Source organism: Hemibagrus wyckioides, linkage group LG04 (genome assembly GCF_019097595.1).
Source record: "Hemibagrus wyckioides isolate EC202008001 linkage group LG04, SWU_Hwy_1.0, whole genome shotgun sequence".
Taxonomy (NCBI): Eukaryota; Metazoa; Chordata; class Actinopteri; order Siluriformes; family Bagridae; genus Hemibagrus; species Hemibagrus wyckioides.
In genome coordinates, this window is record NC_080713.1 from 11,452,784 (window position 1) to 11,480,686 (window position 27,903).

Below are 27,903 nucleotides of genomic sequence, written 5' to 3' on the forward strand. Positions count from 1 at the left end.
GGACTAGTAGCTTTTGCAGCATGAAGCAAATCTAAGCTAACAATGCTAATGTGCTAAAAAGTCATCAATGCGTTCCCTAAATATTTTGGCTGAATATTTTTTATATTGAACATTTAAACCACACACACTGTCATTAGCATTACATCCGATACAAAGGCATGTTTTATTAGGTCTCACATGCATTAAACTAATCCTAAAACTGTGAACGAATGAAACAATAAATAACAGACTAATATTATTAGATTTGCTTTGCATACCATGTGTTGGTGATCTAGTATTCATTAACATTTAGTCTGTGTGATTTGCTCAAAGTCTGTCATTGTAGCGAGCTATAACAATTGAGTTTCCACGTGGAGTCCAGCGTCAGCAGAATAACATTCTAGCAAATAGAGACAGACAGTGTCACGTGATGGAAACATCACATGACTTGGAGAATTGGTTAGAGCACATACCTAAAAAGCCCTCACACACTATAAAACTTACTTAGATTACTAAGTGTATACACACACACACGCGCGCACACACACAATAGACAACTTCGATATCTTTAGATAGCATTAAAAATAGTAACTTCATCATAAACTAGCAAAGTATCTGATGTGAATCTCTTCCATGGGCACTTTCAGGAAGTCTGGCTACACCCAAGCAGATAAACATGCTCACACACATAATTCTTATCTTCTAGATAAACTAAATGTGGCAGCAGAACAATGCAGATGCCCTTCCCTGTTCACCTCGACCATCATACGTAACGTTATTTACAGAAAGGAAAGACGGCTCAGGAAACAGGTCAGAGAGATCCAAAATAGACATGTAACCTTCATGTAATGTTTACTCTTTAGCAATGCTTAGGTCCCATTGCCAATTTAAATTTTACACGAATACGTTGTATTAGAAAATCTCTAGTATATTTGATCACATATCTGGAATGCCAGAGGACTAGTGTCATATTTATGGTGAAATCATATTTCTGATATGTCAAGGAACACATACAATACTTCTGCAGTTCAACTTGATAAAACCATGCAAAGTCTGTTGCTAGGCAACTGGGAAAAATGAATGATGAGCATATGCTAGATACTCACTGAGGCTAACAATTTAGCTAATTTTTCTAAATATTTCATATATACAATAAAAGTAAAAGTGACATTCTAATGTAGAGGGATATAATTATAACAGTCATTATAAATGTAATTACATTATTTTAATCTTTGCATACACACAGCCAAAATACAAAATCACAAAGCAGTGCCTGACCAAAATGTAAGATAACAATGTGCTTTTCTTATATTTCATTTTTATAATTTTGTACCATGATAATGAATTTTAAATGGTTATAGTTTTATTATTTAGTAACATTGTAATAACCTCTATCCCTAGTTACAGTTCTGAAAGTTGGGGGTGGAACAAATGAACCAACCGACAAACAAACAAACAAACAAACAAAAAACAGTTTCTATGTTGTTATGACTGCAAAGCTGAAACAAATGTTAGAACTTCAGATGGAGATATGTACTCACCTGTGCTGGAAGAAGGTGTCCAGTTTACATGAAAAATTCTTCTTAGGCAATCACACATGATTGACAGAGATACAAAAAGCACTCACAAACACTGCACAAACTAAACAGACACGCGTGAACTTAGCCCTGTTTTCCTCAGATTAGGTTGCTGGAGCAGATGAGTGAAGAGATTTATGCTACACCCCTCTATATAGCCTGCCTTCCAGTAGTATAGTTTAGTCTGGGTATTCTGTATCCATCAGGGTGCATCGACTGGATGCCATCCTATTGTGGTGCATTGTGGAACATGAGTAATGAATATTATAACACTATGCAATGTTTAAAAAAAAAAGGCTGCAGTCATGAAATATTGCACTATATACTGAACAGGGCGTGGTTAACAAAGTCCAATGCAAAAGAGAAAGACAGTGAGGGGGAGACTCGTGGATAGATGGATGGATGGCTGTATGGAGAGAAACAGGACTGGAGTGATAGAAGAGGACACTGAACAACACTGAATGGAGGGTTAGCGGTTTGAGTCAGCAGATTGTGGTGTGCAAAATCCACCAGTCTTTTGTTCCCTATTTTAACTTGGATTAGTGAAATAAACAGCTCTTGGACTTCAATGTCAGACAGAGATCAACATTAGTGATAAAAACAGACCAATGGAAAACATTCACTCACTCACACAGACAAAAACAAATCCACATTTATACCTCACTTTATTCCTTCTAGTTCTAATGGCTCTGAACATGTCCAGGATCATTCGCATCTGATTTTGCAAAAAGAATATAAAAGAATAACACCAGAATGCAATGAATATATTGCATGTTTTCCACATACCTTACTAATATTTTATACATAAAATAAACCCATATACCAGGTTTGCTTAAAGGTGTTTTTGTGTTATCTAAAGCTATTCAGACAAACTTCATTCCTGATCTTTAAGGGAAACTTCTTTCATTCATTACAGTACATCAAATCATGATGTAACCACCTCCCAATAAACATATTTTCTATATGTATCTAACCTGAAGGCTGAAAGCAGATATTTATATATCAGTAATGTATCAGAAATCAGAACTGATCAAACAGCAAAGAATACAGAATAATGTAATTAATACAAATGCATTTATATATATATATATATACACTATATTGCCAAAAGTATTTGCTCACCCATCCAAATAATCAGAATCAGGTGTTCCAATCACTTCCATGGCCACAGGTGTATAAAATCAAGCACCTAGGCATGCAGACTGTTTTTACAAACATTTGTGAAAGAATGGGTCGCTCTCAGGAGCTCAGTGAATTCCAGCGTGGAACTGTGATAGGATGCCACCTGTGCAACAAATCCAGTCGTGAAATTTCCTCGCTCCTAAATATTCCACAGTCAACTGTCAGCTGTATTATAAGAACGTGGAAGTGTTTGGGAACGACAGCAACTCAGCCACGAAGTGGTAGGCCATGTAAACTGACGGAGCGGGGTCAGCGGATGCTGAGGCGCATAGTGCGAAGAGGTCGCCAACTTTCTGCAGAGTCAATTGCTACAGACCTCCAAACTTCATGTCGCCTTCAGATTAGCTCAAGAACAGTGCGCAGAGAGCTTCATGGAATGGGTTTCCATGGCCGAGCAGCTGCATCCAAGCCATACATCACCAAGTGCAATGCAAAGCGTCGGATGCAGTGGTGTAAAGCACACCGCCACTGGACTCTAGAGCAGTGGAGACGCGTTCTCTGGAGTGACGAATCGCGCTTCTCCATCTGGCAATCTGATGGACGAATCTGGGTTTGGCGGTTGCCAGGAGAACGGTACTTGTCTGACTGCATTGTGCCAAGTGTAAAGTTTGGTGGAGGGGGGATTATGGTGTGGGGTTGTTTTTCAGGAGCTGGGCTTGGCCCCTTAGTTCCAGTGAAAGGAATTCTGAATGCTTCAGCATACCAAGACATTTTGGACAATTCCATGCTCCCAACTTTGTGGGAACAGTTTGGAGCTGGCCCCTTCCTCTTCCAACATGACTGTGCACCAGTGCACAAAGCAAGGTCCATAAAGACATGGATGACAGAGTCTGGTGTGGATGAACTTGACTGGCCTGCACAGAGTCCTGACCTCAACCCGATAGAACACCTTTGGGATGAATTAGAGCGGAGACTGAGAGCCAGGCCTTCTCATCCAACAACAGTGTGTGACCTCACAAATGCGCTTCTGGAAGAATGGTCAAACATTCCCGTAAACACACTCCTAAACCTTGTGGACAGCCTTCCCAGAAGAGCTGAAGCTGTTATAGCTGCCAAGGGTGGACCGACGTCATATTGAACCCTATGGATTAGGAATGGGATGTCACTTAAGTTCATATGCGAGTCAAGGCAGGTGAGCGAATACTTTTGGCAATATAGTGTATATATATATATATATATATATATATATATAATTGCAATAAATAAATAACACACCCCTGTTAAAATTGCAGGTTTTTGGGGTCATGAACAAATTATGATAAGCACCCTTTTATAATGGGACAAGTGATTAACACTCCGGGATTTTCTTGACATTTTGTTGTCATCTGACTGCTGAAGCCATGGTCCACAAAGACCTTACAAGCATGTACTTGATCGCATTGTTGAAAGGTATAAGAGTGGTACAAATGAACTTCCAAATCAAAGTAAAAAATGTACCACAGAATACCAAGAAGGTGATATTCAATAAGTGCAGAAAACAAGGAACCACAGTGACATTACCAAGAATAAGATTTCCCTCCAAACCTGTGAAAGGAAAAAACAAAAAGCTATCTACAGGAACATTAAATAAGCTGCAACATGAGGAATAGCAGGAATATCTGGCCTGTGCTGGTCACTCCCTGTATGTGACAACAATCTCTTGTATTCTTCACATGTGTGGGCTATGGGGTAGGGTGGCAAGTCACAAAAAAACCTACATTTTGCCAAACCATGTAAGAAAATGTGTTATGGTCAAACCTTTTGGGCATAATTCTAAACTGTATGTTTGGTACATAACAAACCAAACAACTGATCACTCAAGGAACATTATACCCATGATGTAGCATGGTGGTATCAGCATCATACTATGGGGCTGGGACTGGGCCACTGAATCATGGATATCTCCAAATATAAAAACAAAAGTCATGAAATCTGCAAGCTTCTGTTCGACAGCTGAATAATGACCCAAATCACAAATCCAGGTCAACTATTGTTGATATAAGGTGGAAGAAGATCTGACATGATTCATTTTAGTTTCATTATTTCCTTAAAAAAACTGCAGTTTGACCTGCAGTGTGTAATATCATGGCAAATCAAACTCTTTCATATACCCAACATTAATATAAACACAATCCAAGAATAAAAAAATAAACAAAACATAAGTGGTGGTGGAAAAGTTTCTAGTTTGTAATAAACTAACCATTGTTTCAAAAAATTTTCAGTAGACAACTGAACAAGTTACAAATTAATCTGGTACATTTAAATACTAGCACCTGAAGCGTCATTGCTACATGAAGGCAATCACTAACATGTACATCACACATTTTTCACAGAACAATTAAATCCCAGTGAATAAAATGAATGTTCCAGAGACTCTCCCCTTAGCTAGAAAAGCACACATCCAACAGCAGCTTGTTTAAATACAAGACGAAGAAAAAAATCAGAGAGAGAGAGAGAGAAACATTACTCAAACTATAAGTTTTTGTATTAAGTTTTAAAACAATACACAAATACTATTTTGATTCTGGGCATAAGCTTTATTTATGTGCAATTGTACTCTGAATTATCTGAATTAAAATCAAGGGTGGGTTACAACATGGACCACCAAAACATGCTGAGATACAATCTTATTGAGAGTAATTTGCACACAGCTAAACAAAAGTGCGCATACCTTCTCAACTCCTATGGGTCGTGTGCGTGCATACACACACAGCACAAAGTACTCAAGAGACAAGGGCAGAAATTCTGTTCACATGTTGACTGTGAAAGTCACTTATTACTTATACTTTATACAGCTTATAGCGGTCAGAAGCATTAAATAAAGAATTAAACTGATCATACATTTAGGTTTCCTGGGATTTACAATTCCAACTCTACCAAATCTCTTTCCAAGCAAACACTTAAACATCACCAGCATTTATTTAATAACTGCATTTGGGGGAAAAAAAAAAAAGATTTCATGTAAATATTCAATTTACAGTTTTAAACAACCAACAAAGTTCAGCACATGGTCCTGCTACAGGGAATGAGCTATTTGGCGGAGGATGGAGTCGATTCTTATTAGTGAACTGAGCCGATTCCTTGAAAAGAACCGGAAATCCCAACACCTCTCAAACTAACCGCGAAACACCTCCCCATTTCAAGCAGTGGAACTTTCCATCCCCATTCACGCACAGGCAGCTGGGACGTACCACATTCACCCGTGGGGAAGTGCAGGTTTTTTATCAGAGACAACCGGTTAATGAATATGTGTTTTAAAACGGAGAGCTTCTTATATACTACTACTACTACTAATAATAATAATAGTTTACGATGTAAGTCTACGATAATCCTAAACTCTAACTCTAAAAAAATCTAAACACGCTAGAAAATAACCAGCATTAACTAGGTCGATAAATTTGTGCTTAAAAAATATGCAATCGTTGTTCCAAACTTGCCATTTGCTTGTGGCAAAACTTTAAATGCACACTGAACAAACTTTAAGGCAAATGAACAAGGTCCATTTATATTACTGAATAAAAAAATACGTGTGAAGAAAGGAACTTAACGCAATGTTGCTCAAGCGTCTGAAAGAAAAGCGTGGTTGCCAGATTGATGCGATTCAACCTGTGGAGCTGATTTCAGTTGTGATGTTTGACTGCAGAAAATTCACAATCATTTTGTAACATATGCACTCAGTAGTCACAGCCAAGTGGGTTTATATGGCTGAATATATAAACATAGGTAAAGATTCAAATTCTTTTGTATCAATTGTTTTGTATGGTAATGCAAGGAGGAGATGCCTAACAGTAACAGAGGATGGTTTAATCCTGACCTTCAGTTTTAATGTGTGTCTAAGTTTTTTGTGATCCCTGGAAGTACTTTCTATGTCATACTAAAACTTGACAGTAAGTGGACTGACTATGATTAATTGACCATAGGTGTGACTGACTATGTGAGTGTGCACTAGTGATATACTGCCATCCTGTTGATGTGTATTCCTGCATAGTGAAATGATGGCTCAGGGATTGCCGATTGAATGAATGTGAGTTCAAATCAGTACCAAGGAGCCATGTTTGCATCGATGAGCGATCCACTTAACTCTGAACTGCTTGGTTAATTGTTGCTTAACTCTAAACTGCTTCTGTGTTAAATGCAAGTCATGTTGAATAACAGCATCAGCCACATGAGCAAATGTAAATGTTCCTAGGATTGTCTCTGCAAAAGTCTGTCTTTAAGATAAAAAATGTACAAGTATCAACATGCTATCACAGAATGGTCTGGTAATGTGATGTCACCTATTACAAGTTCTGGAATTATTTACCAGGCTGTTTATTATTGAAATAAAGTGAGGAGGAGCAGAGCATGCAGAAATGTCTGTTATTTACTCAAACACTGAAGACTATCACATTCTTGACATGCTGGGGAAGGGCATGTTTGGAAAAGTAGTAAAATGCAAGAGACAGAGTGATGGAGAGATGGTGGCTGTCAAAATCTTGGGTTACGATGCCATTGGGAGCCAGATGATCGAAAATGAACTGAAGGTGATTGCTACCACATGGAGAGTCATATAGTTCATTTTTTTGAGGTTTTTGTGACCCAACTGAGCACTACTTGGTATTTGAGATGCTGGAGAAAAACTTATACAAGCTGCAGATGGAGAACGGTTTCAGGCCTTTACCTGTGCGCAACATCAGGACTATTACTTGCCAGATGCTGACAGCATTAGATAAACTCAGAAAACTGTCCATCATTCCTGACGGAGCTGACCTCAAACTTGAAAACATTATGACTGTCAACCAGCAGAGATTTCCGTTCAGGGTCAAACTGATTGATTTTGGCTCATCCAGCATTTTCAGTGATGTACGCTTTGTCAAAGAGCCCTACATCCAGTCCAGGTTTGGAAAGAACTGAGCAAAATATCTGTCTGTCTGACTGACTGACATTCCCAGTGCAAATTTCTAGTGTAAGAAAACTTAAAACGTGTGTATTGTTGCTGAGTATTTTTTGGAATTACTCTCTATTATCAGCTCTTTGTAAAAGTAAATGGTGTAAAAGTAACTGTAGAGTCCATTCCATATGTGCAAGTTGTTACTATAGAAACCAATAAGAGCATTAATATAATCTTGTGTTTTACAGTTTGAGCTGATACTATAGAAAATGAATCAACACTTTCTGACCAATCAATCCAGAGATTTCGACAGTGCTGTGGTATAAATTATAAATAGCAAACCATAGAAAAATAAAGTTTATATTACTGATGGTAATGAATGTGGGAACAAAAGAGACAAAAACCATATGGAAATTCAGTTTCTCTCAGATGTGGTGAATTGCTAAGACTTAAATATGACTAAAAATAGACTGCATTTACAATTTACATTGACCTCAAATAAAATTGTTGTGTGTTTCTCCACACAGAGAAACATCACTGCATTAACTCATGAACTTTTGGAAAATGTGGACAAAGGTGTGAGTAACACAGGAGCAGGCTATTTACATTCACTATCCAGTTTATTTGCTCATTTATGTAGAAAGTGGGATTTTACACAACATACACAAGAAGTCTATAGTCGCTTAAATAATCACCTTTTTAGCATCGCAGCATGCACAAACATCAAACCTTGAGATGTAGGGACCATATCTAATTTCACTCCTGTCACAGACTCACCAAAAACTGGACAGTTGAAGAGTAGAAAAAGTACTAAAACTGTCCAGTTTTAGTCTCGGCCCATGATAGCTTCATATTCCTGTTCTTGACTGATAGGAGTAGAACCCACTGTGGTCATCTGCTGTTGTGGCACATCCATTTCAAGGTTTTATATTTTGTGCATGCTGAGATGATTTCCTGCTCACCATGGACTGGCAGTTCAAACCAATCTGGCCATTTCCCCTGAAGTCACATCTCACATCACACCACACTCACATCAACAAGACATTTCAATCTACAGAACTCCCTTAAAATAGTTTGTCTTTCACACCGTTCTGTGTCATCTCTAGAGACTATTGTGTGTAAAAACCCAGGAGAAGGCAGTTACTGAAATCATCAAACCAGACCATCTGCTACTAACACCCACATGCCACAGTTAAAAGTCACAGATCTTACACCTTTCCCTATTCTGATGTTTGAAGATTAACTGTAGCTGCATGATTTTATTCATTGTGATGCTGCTACATGATTGGCTGTTTGGATATCTGCATAAATAAACATAAACAAGTGTTCCATAGGATGGTATGTGCATATAAGATGTATATGGAACTTATACATACACAGAGTGAAAATTTCTCTAAATGATTATAGTATTATAGACACACAGGGTTTTTTCAGAAAGACATGAAAAGGCATTTTACTGCACTATTTCTATCAGTATTTATCTTGATCACTATGATAAAGAGAGGAATTCCAAATAAATGTCAATATTAATGGCCTTAATCATTACAGTGCATATACATTGGACATTTCTTTTTTCTTCCTTCAGATTTTACAGAGCTCCAGAGATTCTCCTTGGACTTCCCTTCTGTGAAAAGTTAGACATGTGGTCCCTAGGCTGTGTGATGGCTGAGCTTTATTTAGGATGGCCCCTTTATCCAGGCGTAAATGAGCTTGAAGTGCGCTACATCTGTGAGACTCAGGGCCTTCCGCATTCTCATCTGCTGAACATGGCAACAAAAACCAATCTGTTTTTCCAACTTGCCAAAGATCAGCATTGTGCACTTGCATGGGAACTGAGACCATCAGTGCAGGGTCCTAATGGAGAAATCAATGAGCGTCGTAAATATATCTTCAGTTCTCTAGACCAGCTATGCAACATAAATATCACAAAGGATAACAAGACATTCTGCAGTCAGGATGAGGCCGCCGAGATCACAGACCGCCAGCACATGGTTGAGCTTATCAAACGAATGCTGGCCTTCATCTCCCATCAGCGAATAAACCCAGCTGCATCCCTGAGACACTCATTCATCACACTTACACATCTTGACTCTCCAGACACTCAAAGTTATTATGATCCATCACTCCAGGAGCTGCAGAAAGCACTGATCCAGACACCATCAACAGGCCACAGAATGAAAAAGAGCGACCTAAAAGCAGAGGTAGTAATACACTATGGAATACACAAACTCCTTTACAGATAACTGAAAACGCAGTGTTATGCTTTTTCGGTCACACTATAATGTTATAACCTTGGCACTGTTTTGTTTGCTCTCTACTGTAAGGTATAAATATTTGCATCCTAATATGCAAGTAATTACACAGTGAAAAAAGAGAATACTTTCCTGATTTATTGTCAATATCTTATGCTTAGCAGAAAGCACATTTGTGTTAATTGTTTTTGTACATAATGTAACTCAGTCAGTAGAAGGCATTTGGCCTGTTGGTAAATAATAGCATATAATTATTTTAAATGATCGTTTCACTGATTTGAAATATGTCTTAAGGTTTGAATGACTATTACACCTATCTAGTCACTTTATTGGAGGTGTAGATTGCAATTTTTGTTAGTTGTGCATATATATACTGTTCAGCTATACAAATAGCACATCTCCTTCTGCTGTGATACCCATTTTGGAGCCCATTTTCAGCAGCTAGAAAAAAATGCATTTGCAAATTAATAATTGAATTTTGGTAGCAAACACATGTATGTCAAAATTCAGACCTATTATCTTAAAATATTTTACATATGATGAAAATATTGTGGCTAATAGTGTTGTTTTTGATCTTATCTAGCCTTTCAGCAGTTTATAGGATAACTAGCAGGAAAAAGCTCCAGTCTTCCCACTGTAGCCTCAGATATCTGCTCTTTGCTGATAGAAACTAATGTGGTCTTCTGCTGTTGTAGCCCATCTGCCTTAAGGTTTCACTTCTTGTGAATTCTTTCAACACAGCTGAGTTATTTGAGTTACTATAGCTTTCCTGTCTGCTCAACCACATTTAGAAACCAGGATACGTCAGGATATTGCCAATAAAATCAATGCTACATACAAACATTCCATGATATTTGAACATTGAGATGTTATTATTTTAGCAGTCTACCAAAGTATATTGTAGTTGAATCTAAATAATTAATATAAGCTCAGAGTACAGATTCATTTTTTAAGGATATTTACATCCACACTGTTGAACAGGCTAGGAATTACAGCACATTATATATGTGCTCCACCCTTTTTAAGTGGCCAAAAGTTAGGGGCCAATAGCCACTCAGCTAGAGTTGATTTGGAAGTTCCTGCTGTTAACTGTCAATATGAAATCTAAAGAACTGTAAGTGCCAGTAAAGCAAGTCATCAATAGCCTGAAAATTCAAAACAAACCGCATTGCGGCCAAATTAACTATTTGTTTTGTTCTTAAAAAGAAAAAAAAATGTGCGGGGTCAGAAACACCAATAGGCCTGGCAGAGAATGTATGTTAACTCCTTCTTAACAATTCAAGAAGAAACCTTAAGGAGGTAGGCGTGTCCGTTTCAAATAACACATCACATGATTTGGATGTAAATACCCTCAAATTAAAATGGAAAGTCTGCACTTTGAGCTTGTTTATTAATGTTAATGCTAATCGACTATTGTCAAATTGACAAATAACAAATTTGTCAGTGTCCAAATATTTATGGACCTGACTGTGTACAGATGACACAATGGCCCAGTGTCACAACAGATCAGTAACCTTGTTGTCTCACAGCACCAGGGTCCCAGTTTGATCTTGACTATCTTCTCCCTATGGTGAATAACAACTCTTCTTGGGTTCATCTCAGACATACACCACTAACTGTGTTCTGTGTTCAGCAGGAAATGGGTAACAAGAATGGATTGCCAGGCTTACCATCTCTACTGGAATGTGAACTGAATCAGAGCAGAGAATCCAGAGTGGATGTGAGACAGAGATTTGATGCTAAATGCTATCAGTCTGAGAGTACACAAAGTAGAAATCATAAAACTTGTAGATGAAATAAAGGAAGCAAGAATTCAGCCTTGATGGAGAGTACACATAATAATAATAATAATCATAATAAAAATGTGGTTGGAGATGTTTCAAATTATTGATGGGTGGGTCTTTTGTTTCAGAAGACAATCTGAAACAAGGCAAAAAGTACAGAACAGAACAGTAGTTTTTAAATAAATAAAGTTTTGACATAATCGTCTCATTCTCCAGACCTAAGTTAAGCAAAACAGTTTAAGGCATTTGCTTCAAAATGAGTATTTGGCAGAGATTGGCCAAAACATCAGGCAGAGTTAAAATCCATCATATCCCAGGGGACATGGGGCACAAGGTGGGGGACAGAGTGCCATTCCATCAGAGAGCACACAGTCATACACACTCATACACCCATTCACAGACAATTTAGAGATGCTAATCAGCCTACCACGCATGTCTCTGGACTGGGCATGGAAACTGAAGTACCCTAATGAAACCACTGAAACTCCACACATGCAGGGCAGGAAGGCAAACGTGATAACCACTAAATCACCATACCCCTGAGCTAGAGAATATTTGCTTTCATTTCTGTATTTTGCCTGCGTTCAGCTGTTCATTCACATTAACACATTAAGTACATTAACACACAGCGATCACAGATTACTCTGAAGCTTTTCTTATCAAATCTGTAGAAGAGAACATGCTTGGAAGGATCATGATTAGGATAAATCAGTAAAGTAAAAAGTATTGCATTGTATTTGTTAACAAACCCAGTGCAAGGGTATGTAAATGAGCTGATTGGCTGTATGAATCGGAAAACTGAAAAGTGCATTAGAGAATTGTGGAAAATCTACCTCAATCCTCATGAAGGGTATGTTAAAGAGCTGAGGAGTTCAATATTGAGTGTTACATCAGGAAAAGTCTAAAATTTGGAAACCAAGAAATTTGAAAACACTGATCTGCCATACACAACACGTTGATTTTACTTTCATGAATGGGGTGTTTGAACTGAATCTGATGTGGTAACGTGTGTTAGAGCAGGACAGTCATGTCTAAAAAACGATTGATAAATAACTTTTCATTAATTGTTGCATTAATTAATGAAAATCTACGACTGATTCTCAGAATTGGTTACGGAAGAGCCTTGCGGGAAAAAAAAGTGAGTAAAAAGTATTTATTCATTGAAAAGAAACCCCAAAAATAATAAGTTCAAATGGTAATGCATTTAAAAGAACAAATTTAAGGCAACTAAATGACAGCAGCATAATTATTCTGTGATTTCTGAGTGACCAGACATAGATTGACCTGAGAAAATAACCAAAAAAGTCTAAAATATTAATAACACATAATTCTACTCAAGTACCAGGTTTAAATTCCATCTATTACAATAGACAAAAACAGTAGAATGTTACTGTGTCTGTGATAGTGAGTGAGTGTTTGGTGAAAGAAAGCATTACTGCCTTCTGTGTATCATCAGTCAACAGCTACGACATGCTTGGCCTGATGTTTGCATCTTTAGGTTTTCAATGTAGCTACAAACGCACTAACAAATGTAAATTTATTATCAACCAAATCACTTCTAATGTACATTCCTGTTTTAGACCTTTGGAAATCAGAAATCCATACCTCCTACCTGGACACCAAACACATCTTGGCTGAACTACAAGGAGTATGGGGACACTGTGTACCTTTTATTTCTGTCCAAACCATCGCTTTGTGTCAAAGTGCAAGAGATTTATAATGCTACCTGTAACAACTGAGTCCTAATTAGAAAAAAGGGGAGTTAAATACATCTCCATTTTAGAAGTGATGTGCTGTGCTAAATACTAATAAAAATAAAGAGAAAGAAAAGAAGTGAAAATGTAAAGATTCCCTAGTGAAGTTCCCTCAGTTATGTTTATTAGTTTCATTATGGGTTAAGGTTTATGTAGTGCAGGGAGAAAACAGTCAATTATGTACTGGAGTAAGCATCTTGTCCTGTGTCTCAATCTTGCTCCCCCCCCTTCTCCTCATTGATTTTCCTGTAGTTGCAATCTTATTGGCAATTAAATCATCACTGAATTCAGTAACAAGTAAACTGAAAGTCAAACTTACTGTCATCTGATTTTTCTTTCATTATCTGTGTTGTGTTTCATTATGTCAACTTCTATGTCAAGCGAATTCTGCTTAATGTAAATGCAACCAAGAGTGTAAATGTGAAGTGAAATCACTTCAGCTACATTGTTCCAGCCTCCATGTTCATGCCCTCAGTCGTAGATAAAAGTTCATGTGGATGCATTAAAATAACACTAGAACATAAGGGATTTTTAAGCGAGCGCCCCCTGCTGATTCAGTGTTATATTTCACATATCTGTTCGAAGTTGCTGTTGTGGTTGAGTGGAGTGCTGTAGGAGGAATCCCAGTCTCTTTCAAACACAGCCTGCAGCTGTTCTCTCACTGTGGATTCTGAGGATGAGGCTGAAGTCTGATTCACCACTAACGCTGACCCTGCCGTGTTCACAAAGTAATCACCGGACCAGTTTGAAGTTCCTGCACATAATGGAGACAATAAAGGAAATTTGATTTCTAATATTATGCATGCATTCTATAACTTCATAGATGGATGCTGCATCCAGAATTCTGTGCATCATTTAATTCCACTGTCAATAATTAATATCAAGAGCACTTAGAAAAATGCTGATACTTCAAAGAGAAATGAATGTGCTGCAGTGATAATCACAGAAAATATTTTGGCGTCTGGTTTAAATGATTTGGCCCTTATAGTATAAGTTTTAATGAATACAAATATGTTCAGTAAAATATTATGGAAAATTCCACTGCTTTGAAAAGTAGTATACACCAATCAGCCATAACATTATGACCGCTGACAGGTGACATGAATAACAATGATCACCAGACCAGTCAGGGTGCCCATGCTAACCCCTGTGCACCACAGAAAGCGGCAACATTGGGCATGTGAGCATTAGATCTGGACCACAGAGCAATGGAAGAAGGTGTCCGGGTCTGATGAATTATGTTTTCTTTTACATCACATGGATGGATGGCCGGGTGCGTGTGCGTTGCTTACCTGGGGAGCACATGGCACTTAAGTCTTGCCATCCATGAGGATGTTACTTTGACATGTACTACCTGCCTAAGCATTGTTGCAGACCATGTACACACTTACATGGAAACGGTATTCCCTGATGGCTGTGGCCTCTTTCAGCAGGTTAATGCACCGTGCCACAAAGCAAAAATGCTTCAGGAATGGTTCGATGAGCACAACAATGAGTTTGAGGTGTTGACTTAACCTCCAAATTCCCCAGATCTCAGTCCAATCGAGCATCTGTGGGATGTGCTGGACAAACAAGTCCAATCCATGGAGGCCCCACCTCGCAACTTACAGGACTTAAAGGATCTGCTGCTAACATCTTGGTGCCAGATACCGAAGCACACCTTGAGGGATCTAGTGGAGTCCATGCCTCGTCAAGTTAGGACTGTTTTGGCAGCAGAAGGGGGATCAATACAATATTAGACAGGTGGTCATAATGTTATGTCTAATCAGTGTATGTATACACGTTAAATTCTTATCACTTTTTTCTAAGCCACAGGTATCTGACATGCAAATTTTTTTGGTACTTGCATTGTAAATATAACCTCAAAAATGGAAAACAAAAATAATAAAAAGTGGAACAAAAAAACCCCCAAAAAGCTGTACATTTGTATGTTGTATCTAGTACTATTCTGTACTTACTATCTGGTACATTCTAGTTATACTTTACATATTATTTTACATATTATATATCAGAATTGTATATATTCCTCCTTATTCCTGTGGCCAGTGTTTATAAACGGTGTTCCACAGGATCTCACATATGCACCTACAGTGTCGCAAGTATACATTCGTAAATAAAAAGAAAGAAATGGGGTTACAAAAAAACATGTCTGCATTTTGAAATGACCTCAATGGCTACTTGCTAACAAATTTCTCCACAAGATGTTTTTTACCTGACTATTCTCTTCAATGTTCTGGGTTACCTTTATGTTTTTATCAATTTAAAACAGCTGTTAATATTTCTGGTTTCACAAACTATGGAATTCTTCTGGATTTTTTCCTGATTTTATCTTTAATGTAGATGTGGGCAATTCCTAGCCAGCAGTTAGGTCTCCTTTATGATACAGCTACCAACCAAGGAGGGTAAAGATTCTCAGACACATATTAAGCCACTGTTTTAAACTACTGCAATTCCAAATTTGTAATAACGGTTTAGGGAAGACCCACATATAGTTGTGATGGTCAGATATCCCCAAACTATTGGCCACATAGTGTATTACAGACAGGCTGTAGGACTCCATGTTAAAAAAAAGTTTCAAACTGCAAACATGTTAAGCCACAATTTTACTCTGCTAGCTAACATCCTTCACTGACATTTCTCGGTCAACTTCATTGATGTTATTGATGTTTCAATGCAGAGTAAAACAATGTTAGGTTTAGGTTTACCATTAACATACTCTTGGATTGACCTTAATATTGATCTTCTAGATTAAGTCGGAATATCTCTAACTGTGAATAATAAGTACCTGCACATAAATATGTGAGCAAATGCTGAATATTAACTAAACAGGTGATTGAGAGATGCACAATTCCATACCTATATAGGCAACTCGGTCTGTCACCATGTACTTGTTATGGTTCACACGAGCAAAGGGGATTTTCTTCTGACTCTGGCTGCTGGGAACAATGAAAATTTTCTGCAGAGAAAACAAAACACCCCCCAGAAATACAGTTCATATGGTAGGAAAAATCATGCGGTTTAGACACTATATAGTATTTGTTAGGCAACATTTGTTGTATTATCATGTGTATGTAAATGTCATCTTCATCCCATTTCAATACTGTTTTTAGAAAGCCCACGTTGACTTCTCACCACAACTTAGAACTGCACTTACTGCACACCAGTGGCTTACCGAAAAAAGAAAATGGTGACCATGTGGATCAGAGTTTTAAAAATACTATAGAGAAAACACAAAGTGATTTTCTTGGTGATTTGCTTACAAATTTGCTTCATAAACCCAATGTAGAAAATCAAATATGTTTTTATTAATATTATTATTTCAAAATAATTCATTGTTGTGGCTTAAACTTGGAAAAAAAAAAAAAAAAACATACACTGCCAGTCAAAAGTTTGGACACACCTTCTAATTCCATGGTCTTTCCTGATGTTTATTTCTTTCTACATCGTAAAACAATGCTGAAGGCGGTGAAATACACAATAATGTCCTTTGAACAGTTGATATTGAGATATGTCTGCTACTGATGCTCTGTAAAGCCTTCATAACGGCTCTAATCTGAGGTGCTGTTAATTGGTGATTTCTGAGGCTGGTAACTCTAAATGAACTTCTCCTCTGCAGCAGAGGTAAGTTTTGGTCTTGCTTTACTGGGATGGTCTTCATGTGAGCCAGTTTCATCATGGTACTTGATGGGTTTTGCAAATGCACTTGACAATACTGTTCTTGCAAGAACTGTTCCAGAACACCTGACCTTCGTGTCTTAAAATAACAACTGACTGTTTTTTTTGTCGTTACATATGGATTACTTAAGTCCATGTGTGTTATTTCATAGTTTTGAAATCTCCAGTATTGTTCTAGAATGTAGAAAATAAATCCCTAAACAAAAAACATTGAATTAAAAGGTGTGTCCAAACATTTGACTGGTAGTGTAGAAATTAAATTAAGATAGATTGCGATTTTTACTGGCAAGTTTTGTTCCGGCTCTGACTATATTTATGATGACTTGATCCCTCACCTCTCCAAGAGGTCATCTAACATGTTTAATTTGGAAAAACAAACAGATAGGGGTAATTGATCCCCTATCTAACACATTCTTCCTCTTAAACATATGACCCTAGCCACTGAATTTTTTTTTAACTGGTCCTCCTTCTATATTAACAGGAAAATATAATAAACAATACAGAGGATGGCACTGTGCTCTCTTCTACACGAATTCACAGAAGCCCATGATTGTATAAAGTCGATTTGATTGAGAAGTCCACCCAGAGAGCAATTTTGCTCTCTTGACACAAACACAGATTGCTGTAGGTCAAGGAGCATGTAAAAACAGTATTGAAATGGGGCACTAGTTTCTTATTCTGTTCAAAGTATAAGACAAATTTAATTGTACAGCATCACAGAGTGTGAAAATTTACATGCATTCTTGCTGTCACTTACCACTTGAATATCCAGTTTACTCTCTGAATCCTGTACAGATGCAAGAGAGCGTAAAAATGGGAACATGACCGGGGACGTGCTGTCCCAGCAACTGATCAGCAAACGCACGTGAATGGCTCTCTCAAATGCGACACGCCTCAGCTCAGTGTCAATATCAGCCCAGTATCTGCAACACAAAAAAGGTCAAAGGAACTATGCTTTTCCATGCTGATAGTGGAACAGCACAAATAACAATTCTTTAAGTGTAATTCATGAATTCTAATGATATATCCATTTTATAATTCAGACCAATCCCTTGGCGTGGATGGCCAGTTGAAGTGCAGCAGTTATAGCTCTGAGAGCTCAGAGTGATATCACATATCAGATCCTCTGGATAATCGTTTCAGCCAAATCAATAAATGTAAAATAAATATATTCAGTGTAAATATACTCCATGTTGACATTTAGGCTGAATAAAACATTTGTTTAATTGAGCCCTTTTGTGAAAAGTTTATCTAATGCAAATGGCAGATTTGGAGGGTTCATGGGTATATAGGGTTTTAGTGAACTGGAGGTTTGGATGCTGTGACCCCGCCCACCATATTTTCACTCAGGGTTATTGACGGTGGAGTGGCTGGTTGCTTTATGTCCCAGGGCACTCTCATATCTGTGTTACCTTCTGGTTCTCCCTTTTAGTTATGCTGTCATAGCTAGTCTTGCCGAAGTTCCTGCTTTCACTCCGAACAGAGGGTCCACAGTCCTTTACCATTACATTGGCAACAAACTACCCAATAATCTGTCTCTCTCACACTTTCTGTCCCACTTGCTCCTGACCCCTTCTGCTCTCTGGACTGGCCTCATCTATCCTGATGCCCTACTTCTGGTCAGAGTTCTCTTTATTTGGAAACCACTTGCTGGTGATGTCCCCACATGGATGGCCTAATATTACATGAGACTGTTGTGGATGGTGCCACTTAGGAACAATGAAGAAGGCTTTGGACTGCGGTTGATACAAACAGATTTGCTACAATGGCTTTGGACAATAATTGCTATTGTAGCTTTATGATTGCAATTGCCACGAGTTATACAAGAGTCCATCAATGAACAGTTAATAACTTCAACAAAATAGACTACATTTTAAAACTACACTGAATTTCCTAGTTACAAAAGGTAAATTATTTATAATTGCATTATCCGATATCACCCAGATGAGGATGGGTTCTGTTTTTAGTCTGGTTTCTCTCATGGTTTCATCTCAGAGACTTTTTCCTTGCCACTATTACCCCTGGCTTACTCATTAGGAATAAATGTATAAGTTTATAATTTATATATTTTTGTAAAGCTGCTTTGTGACAATGTCCATGTTATACAAATAAAATGGAACTAAATTAACCATATCATACTCCTACTTTGGAGAAGATCAGGAGCTGTTCCACTTTTACCTTCTGTTGTTTTACATGGTTTGACCTGACACTGATACCTAGTGTTCGAACCAGGAGCTCTCATTTTCTTCATAGTTTTATTTTCAAAACAGCTTGCAGGTCATATTTAAATGTAGTGGAGGGCTCTAGTTTGAATACCTCTACAGTAAACACAAATACTGCAGAACAGATATCATTTTTCCATATTGTCAGTGATTACACACACCTTTTAGGATCTGAGAACTCCATAGTTGGGAGGTAGTTCATCACAGCAATGTAAACAAACTGCTGTGCATCATTAATGACGCTTAAAATGGCCTGAAGATCTGGAGTTCGACCCTCAGCACACAAAGATGTAGGAGCACTCTGCAAAGATATAATTATATAGAATATCATCAGTTCAATCAATTTAAAATTATAGATCGGTAATGATTCATATAACGATTTAATGAAATCAACATCAAATAATTATAATAATTAGAAAAAAAAATCTAATTCTTTGCTATGATGGTGAAGATAATGACATCATTCATTCATCTTCTATACCCGCTTTATTCCTAACTAGGGAAACGGGGATCTGTTGGAGCCTTTCCCAGCACACATTGGGCGAAAGGCAGGTACACCCTGGACAGGTTGCCAGTTCCACAGGGCCACATATAGACAGACAACCACACACACTCACTCCTATGGGCAATTTAGAATTACCAATCAACCAAATGTACATGTTTTTGGACTGTGGGAGGAAACCAGAGTACCCGGAGTAAACCCATGCAGGCACAGGGAGAACATGCAAACTCCACACAGAATGGCCCCTGCCCGTTCGAACCCGGGATTCAGACCAAGGACCTTCTTGCTGTGAGGCAACAGTAATGACATCATGAAAAACACTATTTCTATTTGAAGGACATGGATTAAATACAGGATTTTCTTTTACTTATTGATTTACTTAAATGATATGCATAATTACATAATCACAATTATGTGTATATACAACTGACTGACAAATTAAAGGAAAAACAATGAGTCTGTTATGCAGTAGGAGAAATTTTGCTGGTTCGGTTTGATGCAACTCGTTACTGCAAGTCAATACAAAGTAATTCTGACTGATCACCTTTATCTTATGATGAAATGTTACTATCCTGATGGGAGTGGTCTTACTGAGGATGAGCCTGACCCCATTTACAAGGCTTACTGTATAGTTTGAGGAGCATGAAAACAATGTAAATCATAGGCTATCAACATTCACACACACACACAGATCTCCCAATGAAATGTAACCATTATGGGAGCTTTTGAAGTTGCATGGAAGAGATGTTAGAGATTTCATCAAAACACAAATGGACGGAATATCCTTGGGAAGAATGGTGTTTTTCACTCAAGTACAGCTTCAGAGTATTGCAGAATCTATGCCAAGGCACACTAAAGATGTTCTGGTGGCTGTTTATCTGTATCTATAACTATATTTTATGTTTACTAAAGTCATTGCAAAAAATATAGATCTCTTACCGACAGATAAACTCTAGAGTCTGACCCATTGATTGGCAGCTGCATTGGTGTGTCTTTGTTAAAGGCTGTAGAGTACTGGCTGGGCCAAGGAATGGGTATTGTCTTGCTTGTGCCAAGGAACCAATATGCTTCAAATATTTTCTCAAGGTCATCAGCAAGACACTTACAGTCATATACCACAGCACCGAGCTCCTTCACCTGAGGAGAGAGCCAAAATTGAACATAAGTATAACACGTGTGTGTTGGAGGGGTTTATTAGACTCATTCTTTTCCTAATGGGATTAAATAATAAAAAAAATCATTGTGACTAAAGCTCCCATCATAGTGGTTAGTGGACCAAAACAAATATATAACACATTATAAATATTATTCATAATTCTTAATGAAAATACAAGGTGTCCCAAAAGTCAAAAAGGCATTTCTTTATAAACACACACACAGTCGACTCTCCCACTCATAATGACATGTGTTAACATGTCTAGTGTTATGCATGTAATTACATGTCTTTGCAACCTTGCAACAGCTTCCTGATCCAGGTATAAAAAATACTTTAACATGTTCTTCTATTGTCAGAGGCGTTCTTAAAAGCTATCTGAGAAAAATTCTAATGAATAACAAGTATGAAAAATTAGACTTTTTTGCTAAATAGAATTCATTTCCCCTATGAGAGAAGACTTTTTTCAACTTTTTGCTATTATGCACAAATAAAAATATTAAAATAAGAATATTCTTTAAAACTTATCCTAGTTTACCATGTTATTATGATATGTGCATAATATGATAGTGACATAATATTTATTAACTAAAATAATGAGATAAGGGATTAACTGGCATTATGGTTCATGGCTAATCAGATGGGATCTGCCCTTCAGGTTCACAGCTATATTGTTGGACAAAGAGAAATCTAACTGATGCTAGAAAGGCACAATTAACCTCTCTTACCAAGTACCAATATATAAATAAATAAATAAATAAACAAACAAACACTGAAATGGCACAGAAATGCTGACACAAATACAGAATTAGAAGTTATTTACCACCATGCTGTATATAATAAAGTCACCTGAGTTAAGGATCTCCAGTCCATGTTGGCGCTACCAATGTAAATGTGCTTCTTATCGACCACCCAGAACTTAGTGTGCAGCACACCAGTGGTTAACTCTCTCATGTTTACATCTCTCACATCAGCACCTTATAGACAAAACATACATCAACCCATTTAACATGTCTGCTCAAAAGAACAAAAACTCCTTAACTTAGTTTATGTTAAAAAATAAATAAATAAAATAATAAAATGTTTCATAAAAAAATTTTGTGAGTATAAACTGTGTTTGGTTTTTATGTTATATTTCATGGCCTTTTTTTGAAATCAGACAGAGAGAAGATAGGTGATAGATAAGGAACAATACGGAGAAAATAAAGAAATTAAACAGAGGCAATGGAATAATGAGCTGTTAAATACTTAAGTGGAGTAAGAACTCATCAGAGCTCAACACAATACATTAAAGCTATGTGAGACAGACAGACAGGCAGACAGAAAGACCGACCGGCATCGGCGAGCATCTGGAGGTCACTCTTTGGCTGTCTGTCCTGAGGAGTGTTCACAGCAATGCGTACAGAAATTTTCCCAGAAAGCTCTACAAGTTCCTGCATGATTTCCTCACCCTATATTGCAGAAAAATACCACAGAATTATGACAAATATTATGCCTCATCTGACAAGCCTGCAGTTATGCTAATTACTATAACCATCTTAATCATAATGTATTATTCTGGAAGAAAGGTAATAGACTGAAGAAAACAGAGAATGAGACAATCATATAAATAGATATTGTGTTCAGATTTCATAATAGTATAACTTCATGGCCAAACTATCCTCACCTGATTGGCTGTGGGCTCATGTGTCTGTGTGTCCTCGTTAGTGAGGGTCCAGTAAAAGGAAGAAATATCCAGACTGCTCTGTGCCTCTGATAAGAGACTCCGCCATGCCTGATAGATGGACGGATGACCAACAGACGAGTTGAATTCCATGCCAGCTGGGATGCTCTCTACCAGAACCAGTCTGTAAATACACACACACACACACACACACACAATATATATATATATATATTCTAAACACTAACTGTCTAAAAGTACCAGTCAGGGGGGAAACACAGGAAAAGAGTGGTTTATATACAGTGTGTTACATAAAACACAAGAGGACAGTAGGGATACAGTTTCACTTGAAACAATTCAAATAGACAGACAAATAGATATACTAGACTGTGTTTACACTTGGCAATCTCCACGTACACATTGAAAAGACAAGTGTAAACGCGTTTGTGATCAAAATATTATCCAACCAATGTGTCCTGGTTCTGAGGTAGTCGGGGATGCGCCGTGATCAGATCTTAGTATAATGTAAACACAATCCAGCCGTCGTCTCTGCATTCACAGGTCAACAAATCCTCACCCACTACCATTACACAATATACAGTACAATCAAGGGTGGAATAGATCACAAATATAATGAAAAGTTTGCTTTCTAATCCGAAAGTTGTAGAACCATTCATATTCTAAAGTACACACATTTTTCCCACCATAGCTGGCAACATTCCCAGACCCATAGGTTTCCGTTTACTGTTTCCATTAGGCTAGCTATCCACCTTAGTAATATTTGAAACCTCTTCATCCTTCTCATTTTACGAGATTTGTAAAATCTCCTCCTACTTTTTAAAAGAAAACCCACCACTTCAGGTCGACTTTTCCTCTGCAGACTTATTTAAATATTGCGTGGGCAACAGAGGTCTGATTAGATATCCAGACACAGAAATCTGTTGTGTCCTGATTGGCTGACAATTTGATCTGCTTGATTTTAATGCCAAGTGTAAATGCAGTCACATATATTATACACACAGATGTGTGTCTCTACAAGTGTGTGTGTGTCTGTTCTCACCTGCATTTGTCAGTGCAGGTGTGTGCAATCGAAGCATTTATCTTTATGCCTGATGTTGTAATTGAGGGAATAAGTAGTGTTTGGAGACTAAACATCATGAGCAGCACAGCAGTAAGACAGCTGATGATCAGAATACACCTGGAATACTACACAAACACACACCCAAATGTACAGTGTTAAAAAGGACATAGAATAATCAAGCCTTTTTTCGACAGTTTTCAATCCCAAGAGTGAAGGTCAACGCGTGTGTTCACTAAGAAACATGAAGCTGCCATGTGACAAGGCGAATAAACGCTAACCAGATGGAATTGACCATTGTCCTGCCAATCACATGAGAGACACTGGAAGCTCTTGTTACAAACAAACCTGTCATGATACTTCCTTTTCTTGCTGTAAAATGGCCAGCTGTCTACGGTGGTAATGAAAATACCTGTATGCACTTCCTGCACTTATATCCTATTTAGTTGTTGTAGCTAAATATTCTCACACTGGTGTAAAAGCTTTATTTCATTAATTAAACTTACTGACATTAGCCTGGGAACATGTAGTCTAATGTCATTCAATAGCTATGTTAGCTAGCCTGTTTTCTCTAGCAGATTAGAGTAAAAATTTGTATTTAGGTAAGCAAGTAAGGCAACTCAATCATAATCACTGAGGAATAACATACTTCAGAAAAAATCCTCCAGGCGCTGCACATTCTATACTTATCTATACATATCTGACCTCTTTCCAGCAGGGGCTATATGATGTCGAGATTTATCTCTGAAGATAACAGAGGGACTCGTACACAACTATTACAAAAGGCGCAAACATTTGCACTGGTGAATTAAAGAATCTGAATGCATTTTATCCTTTTCTTTCTTCCTTTTTTTTAAAAAATGTTTTACAGATTCTGAAAGTCGTATGTAAACTTATGAATTGTAAATATGTTTTACTTCTACTACTCAGTAAAGCCTGTTTTGCTGTTTACTCGTCATTTCAGCTGTGCGAGTTTGTCCTAAATGGATGTTTTTTTGGGTCTCACCAAGACTTTGAGAGAGACTACTAAGAAAATAAAGCGTTTCTAAAGCTTTTGTAAATCTGGTGGAAATGTTTGGTTTCACACAATGTTACTAAAAATCCCATTCTACAAGCATAATATAAAAGATACAATTAAATGAATCCCTTAAAAGATTTTGTCAATTGTGGCTTATTTACACTGTATTTGTACCTTCTGAAGTTTCAGAAGACCCTCTCGTTTACTCGACTCCACATCGGCCATCTGAAGAGAAATAAGATCAGCAAATTAACCCAGAGTTTGTACACAAACAAATAATACATAATAAATCCTTAGTTCCTGGTCTGATAAGCCTCTCTTAAACTGTAGGCAGATATTTAATGTTTAAAACAGACATTTTAGACTTATTCAGTACTTTATCACACCCTGCACTGTCTGATTTTTACAAAACCCTTAAAAATTCCTGCACATTTCAGCTGCAAATTAGATTATTTGTCAGACAAAGTTTTTTGTAGGTTGACAAATGGTCTTTATTCAGCCGTCTAATCTATATTAAATCACATTAGAGTTCTAACATTTTACTATAATTGTCTATTGACAAAAGCATGACCCTTTCCTATTCCCAAATTACAAACAAACCCTGCAGTATGACTAAGACTGCATTAACTTCAGATTTCTAAATATCTTCAGACCAACACGTTGTCAGTTGCAATTATAGAGAGAATATAAAGAATGTTTATACACACAAAACTGTACCTTTACATATGCTATATCAGACTTCATGCTTGCAGACATCACAGACGCATCAGAGGCAAAACGGGGGAAAGGTACTAGAAGGAAAAATATCAAACACTTTCAGAAATCAAGCAAGGACCTTAAAACACACTACTATTCATACTATTCATATTTACAAAGAGAAAATTAAACCCTTTGGACATTTGTCCATTTCCCAACATGACAATAATAGGGAGGCTGAATCTTTAGGCAGATATATATATATCAAAGTCTGAGGCTAAAGTAAGGACACATACCTTCTAGGTTCTTGCTGACTTTACCTTACTAAAGTTCATTCATTTGTCTCACTTTTAAAGCAGTTTCTGTCTGTTCTACTCAGCAAAGGCTATTCAAGCAATTTCAGGGATACATCAACATGAAAAGCACATATGCCATTCAAAAAATTGGGCAAATATTTCGATTTAGAAATTTTATACTGGTGTATTTTATAAAAAAAAAGATGTCTAGGAATTTCCAACTGAAAGAAGCGCATAACATTTAGTCATTTCAACAGAACAGTTGACAGAAAGGTTTATAGCTTAAGAAACCTGAAACAAAAAGGAATATATAAAATGGTGAGTCGAATTGGTTTTTTTTTTATAACCAACACAATATGTTAACAATAACAATAATATTTATTTTATTTATTAATTCACAGGATGTCATAATTTTCAGTTACATTTAACATTCCTGCTTTTTTTTCCCCTCAAAGACAAAATCCAGCTTGTCGTGTTAGTAGAATTAAGAAGGCTGCATTGGATGTGATAACATGAAGTGGATCCTCACTTTGAATGATCTGCAGTGATGACTTTTTTTTTTTTTTGCATGTTTATGGTGTGTGTGTGTGTGTGTGTTTGTTCATAAAAAACTGCTGTTGCTCCTAACTACGGTGGTTTTCTATATGAATAGAACAGGCAGCTTACATTGCAGAAAGTGCTTCAGAGTGTTTTTTGATGACTTTGCATTGTTCACACACTCACACACTCACACTCCTAAACCACGATGCAGCCTGAAAGAGGAAGAGGATTTTCAAGTCATGGGGGAAAAAATGAAGGAAGTGCAGGTGATCTCTTCAGTTTTTGGTCATGTGGAAGAAGTCCCGTGTGACCGCACACACATCATGAGCTACAAAGTCAATTAAACATCCAAATCTCAAGTCATATTTTGCCTTCAGTATTAAAATACAGGTGAACCAATAGCACTGTTCATATGTTCAGTTCTACCTTTCTAACTTAACCAAAAGCGTTCAGAATGCTATGTATATTTTTTATTCGCCCGGTATCTGTTTCAAAACCATTCACATATTGTTGTATGCTGCATCATGGGACAAGTTAGTGCACTTCAGGGCGAAGGAGAGCTCAGCTTCTTTTTCTGAACTACATGAGAGTTATATACTCTCAAAAATCCCATAGAATTCTTCACATGTATGGGATCTGAAACACTGATTCTACCATGACTGACCACTGAATCCACCAATATTTTAAGACCTTCTGGTATTAGAAAAGTGCTGATAAACGTGTCGGTTATACAATACATCACTGCGTACAACATTTTGCAGCCACTTCAAATTTAGTGAGTAAAAATAGTGCACAAGTGACTCATGTCACATTTAAGACACACATGAGAAGTGAAAACGAATGACAAAGCTGAATAAGGCAATGCTTTAAGCACTGATCAGTGAAAAGTGTGACATGTGTGCTATATAACACAATATCCAGTACAATGGACTGAGATGTGTCTAAAGTCTAATGTGATCTACTTTTATCACAAAATATCCCACAACACTTTCCATCCTTCCCTCTTCGTCATGTCATGGAGTTATTAAATGCTGTCTAGGATGAGATCATTATTTCCAAGATTTTATTTTTTTTCCAAAACAGGCTTGACCATTAGAAATGGTCAGCATCACTGAAACCAACACTATCTTCACCTAATTAAAAGGTACATGTACGGTATCATTTCTAGATAGTAAAACATAGAAACTATTATAGGCTATTAATAAATAAGTCGATCACAAACGACTCGACTTAACCTGATTATTATACGTTATACACTAAATGCAAACGTTTCTAACCAAACCTATTATTATAAAGGTTGTTTACATCTAGCTCCATTCTAAGGAAATGTAGAGTGACCATGCACTAATCAACAACAACAACAACAGTCTCACCGTTAATGATAATGTTTTCCTGTATTGATGAACAGCCAGACTGATTGAGGGTCTTAAGAAAATTATAAATACATAACAACTTACAAAACTGAAACTAAACGAAAGCTCGTCTGTCGTCCGATATGTGTGTGTTTGGTTTCCTAGACTTCTCACTACTGCACGTGCGGTCATGTGACCAGAGTTAAACGAGTCGACCAATGGGAGGAAAGAAAGTCCAGCGACGTCTTCCTGCTTTTATGTCAATCAACCATATATATATATATATATATATATATATATATATATATATATATATATATATATATATACA

General features: G+C 37.2%; 1 protein-coding gene and 1 pseudogene across 4 annotated transcripts; one reads left to right on the top strand and one right to left on the bottom strand.

Moving 5' to 3' along the window:
- Positions 1–7,069: 7,069 nt before the first annotated feature.
- On the top strand, positions 7,070–13,362 carry LOC131352074 (homeodomain-interacting protein kinase 4-like; annotated as a pseudogene).
- pld3 (phospholipase D family, member 3) lies at positions 12,763–27,759 on the bottom strand. Of its 4 annotated transcripts, XM_058388295.1 has the most exons (13): positions 27,594–27,759; positions 26,347–26,432; positions 25,406–25,479; positions 24,863–24,913; positions 23,653–23,798; positions 22,596–22,776; positions 22,263–22,380; positions 21,779–21,906; positions 20,716–20,913; positions 19,436–19,575; positions 17,810–17,975; positions 16,234–16,333; positions 12,763–14,131 (listed from the first exon to the last, which is right to left on the bottom strand). In XM_058388295.1, the coding sequence occupies exons 3-13, from the start codon at positions 25,442–25,444 to the stop codon at positions 13,938–13,940; spliced, it is 1,461 nt and encodes a 486-aa protein (XP_058244278.1). In that variant the 5' UTR covers positions 25,445–25,479; positions 26,347–26,432; positions 27,594–27,759; the 3' UTR covers positions 12,763–13,937. The 4 variants fall into 4 exon arrangements, with proteins under 4 accessions (XP_058244278.1, XP_058244276.1, XP_058244277.1 ...); XM_058388293.1 differs by lacking the exon at positions 26,347–26,432; XM_058388294.1 differs by lacking the exon at positions 26,347–26,432 and having other exon boundaries at positions 27,678–27,758.
- Between the last annotated feature and the right edge of the window lie 144 nt (positions 27,760–27,903).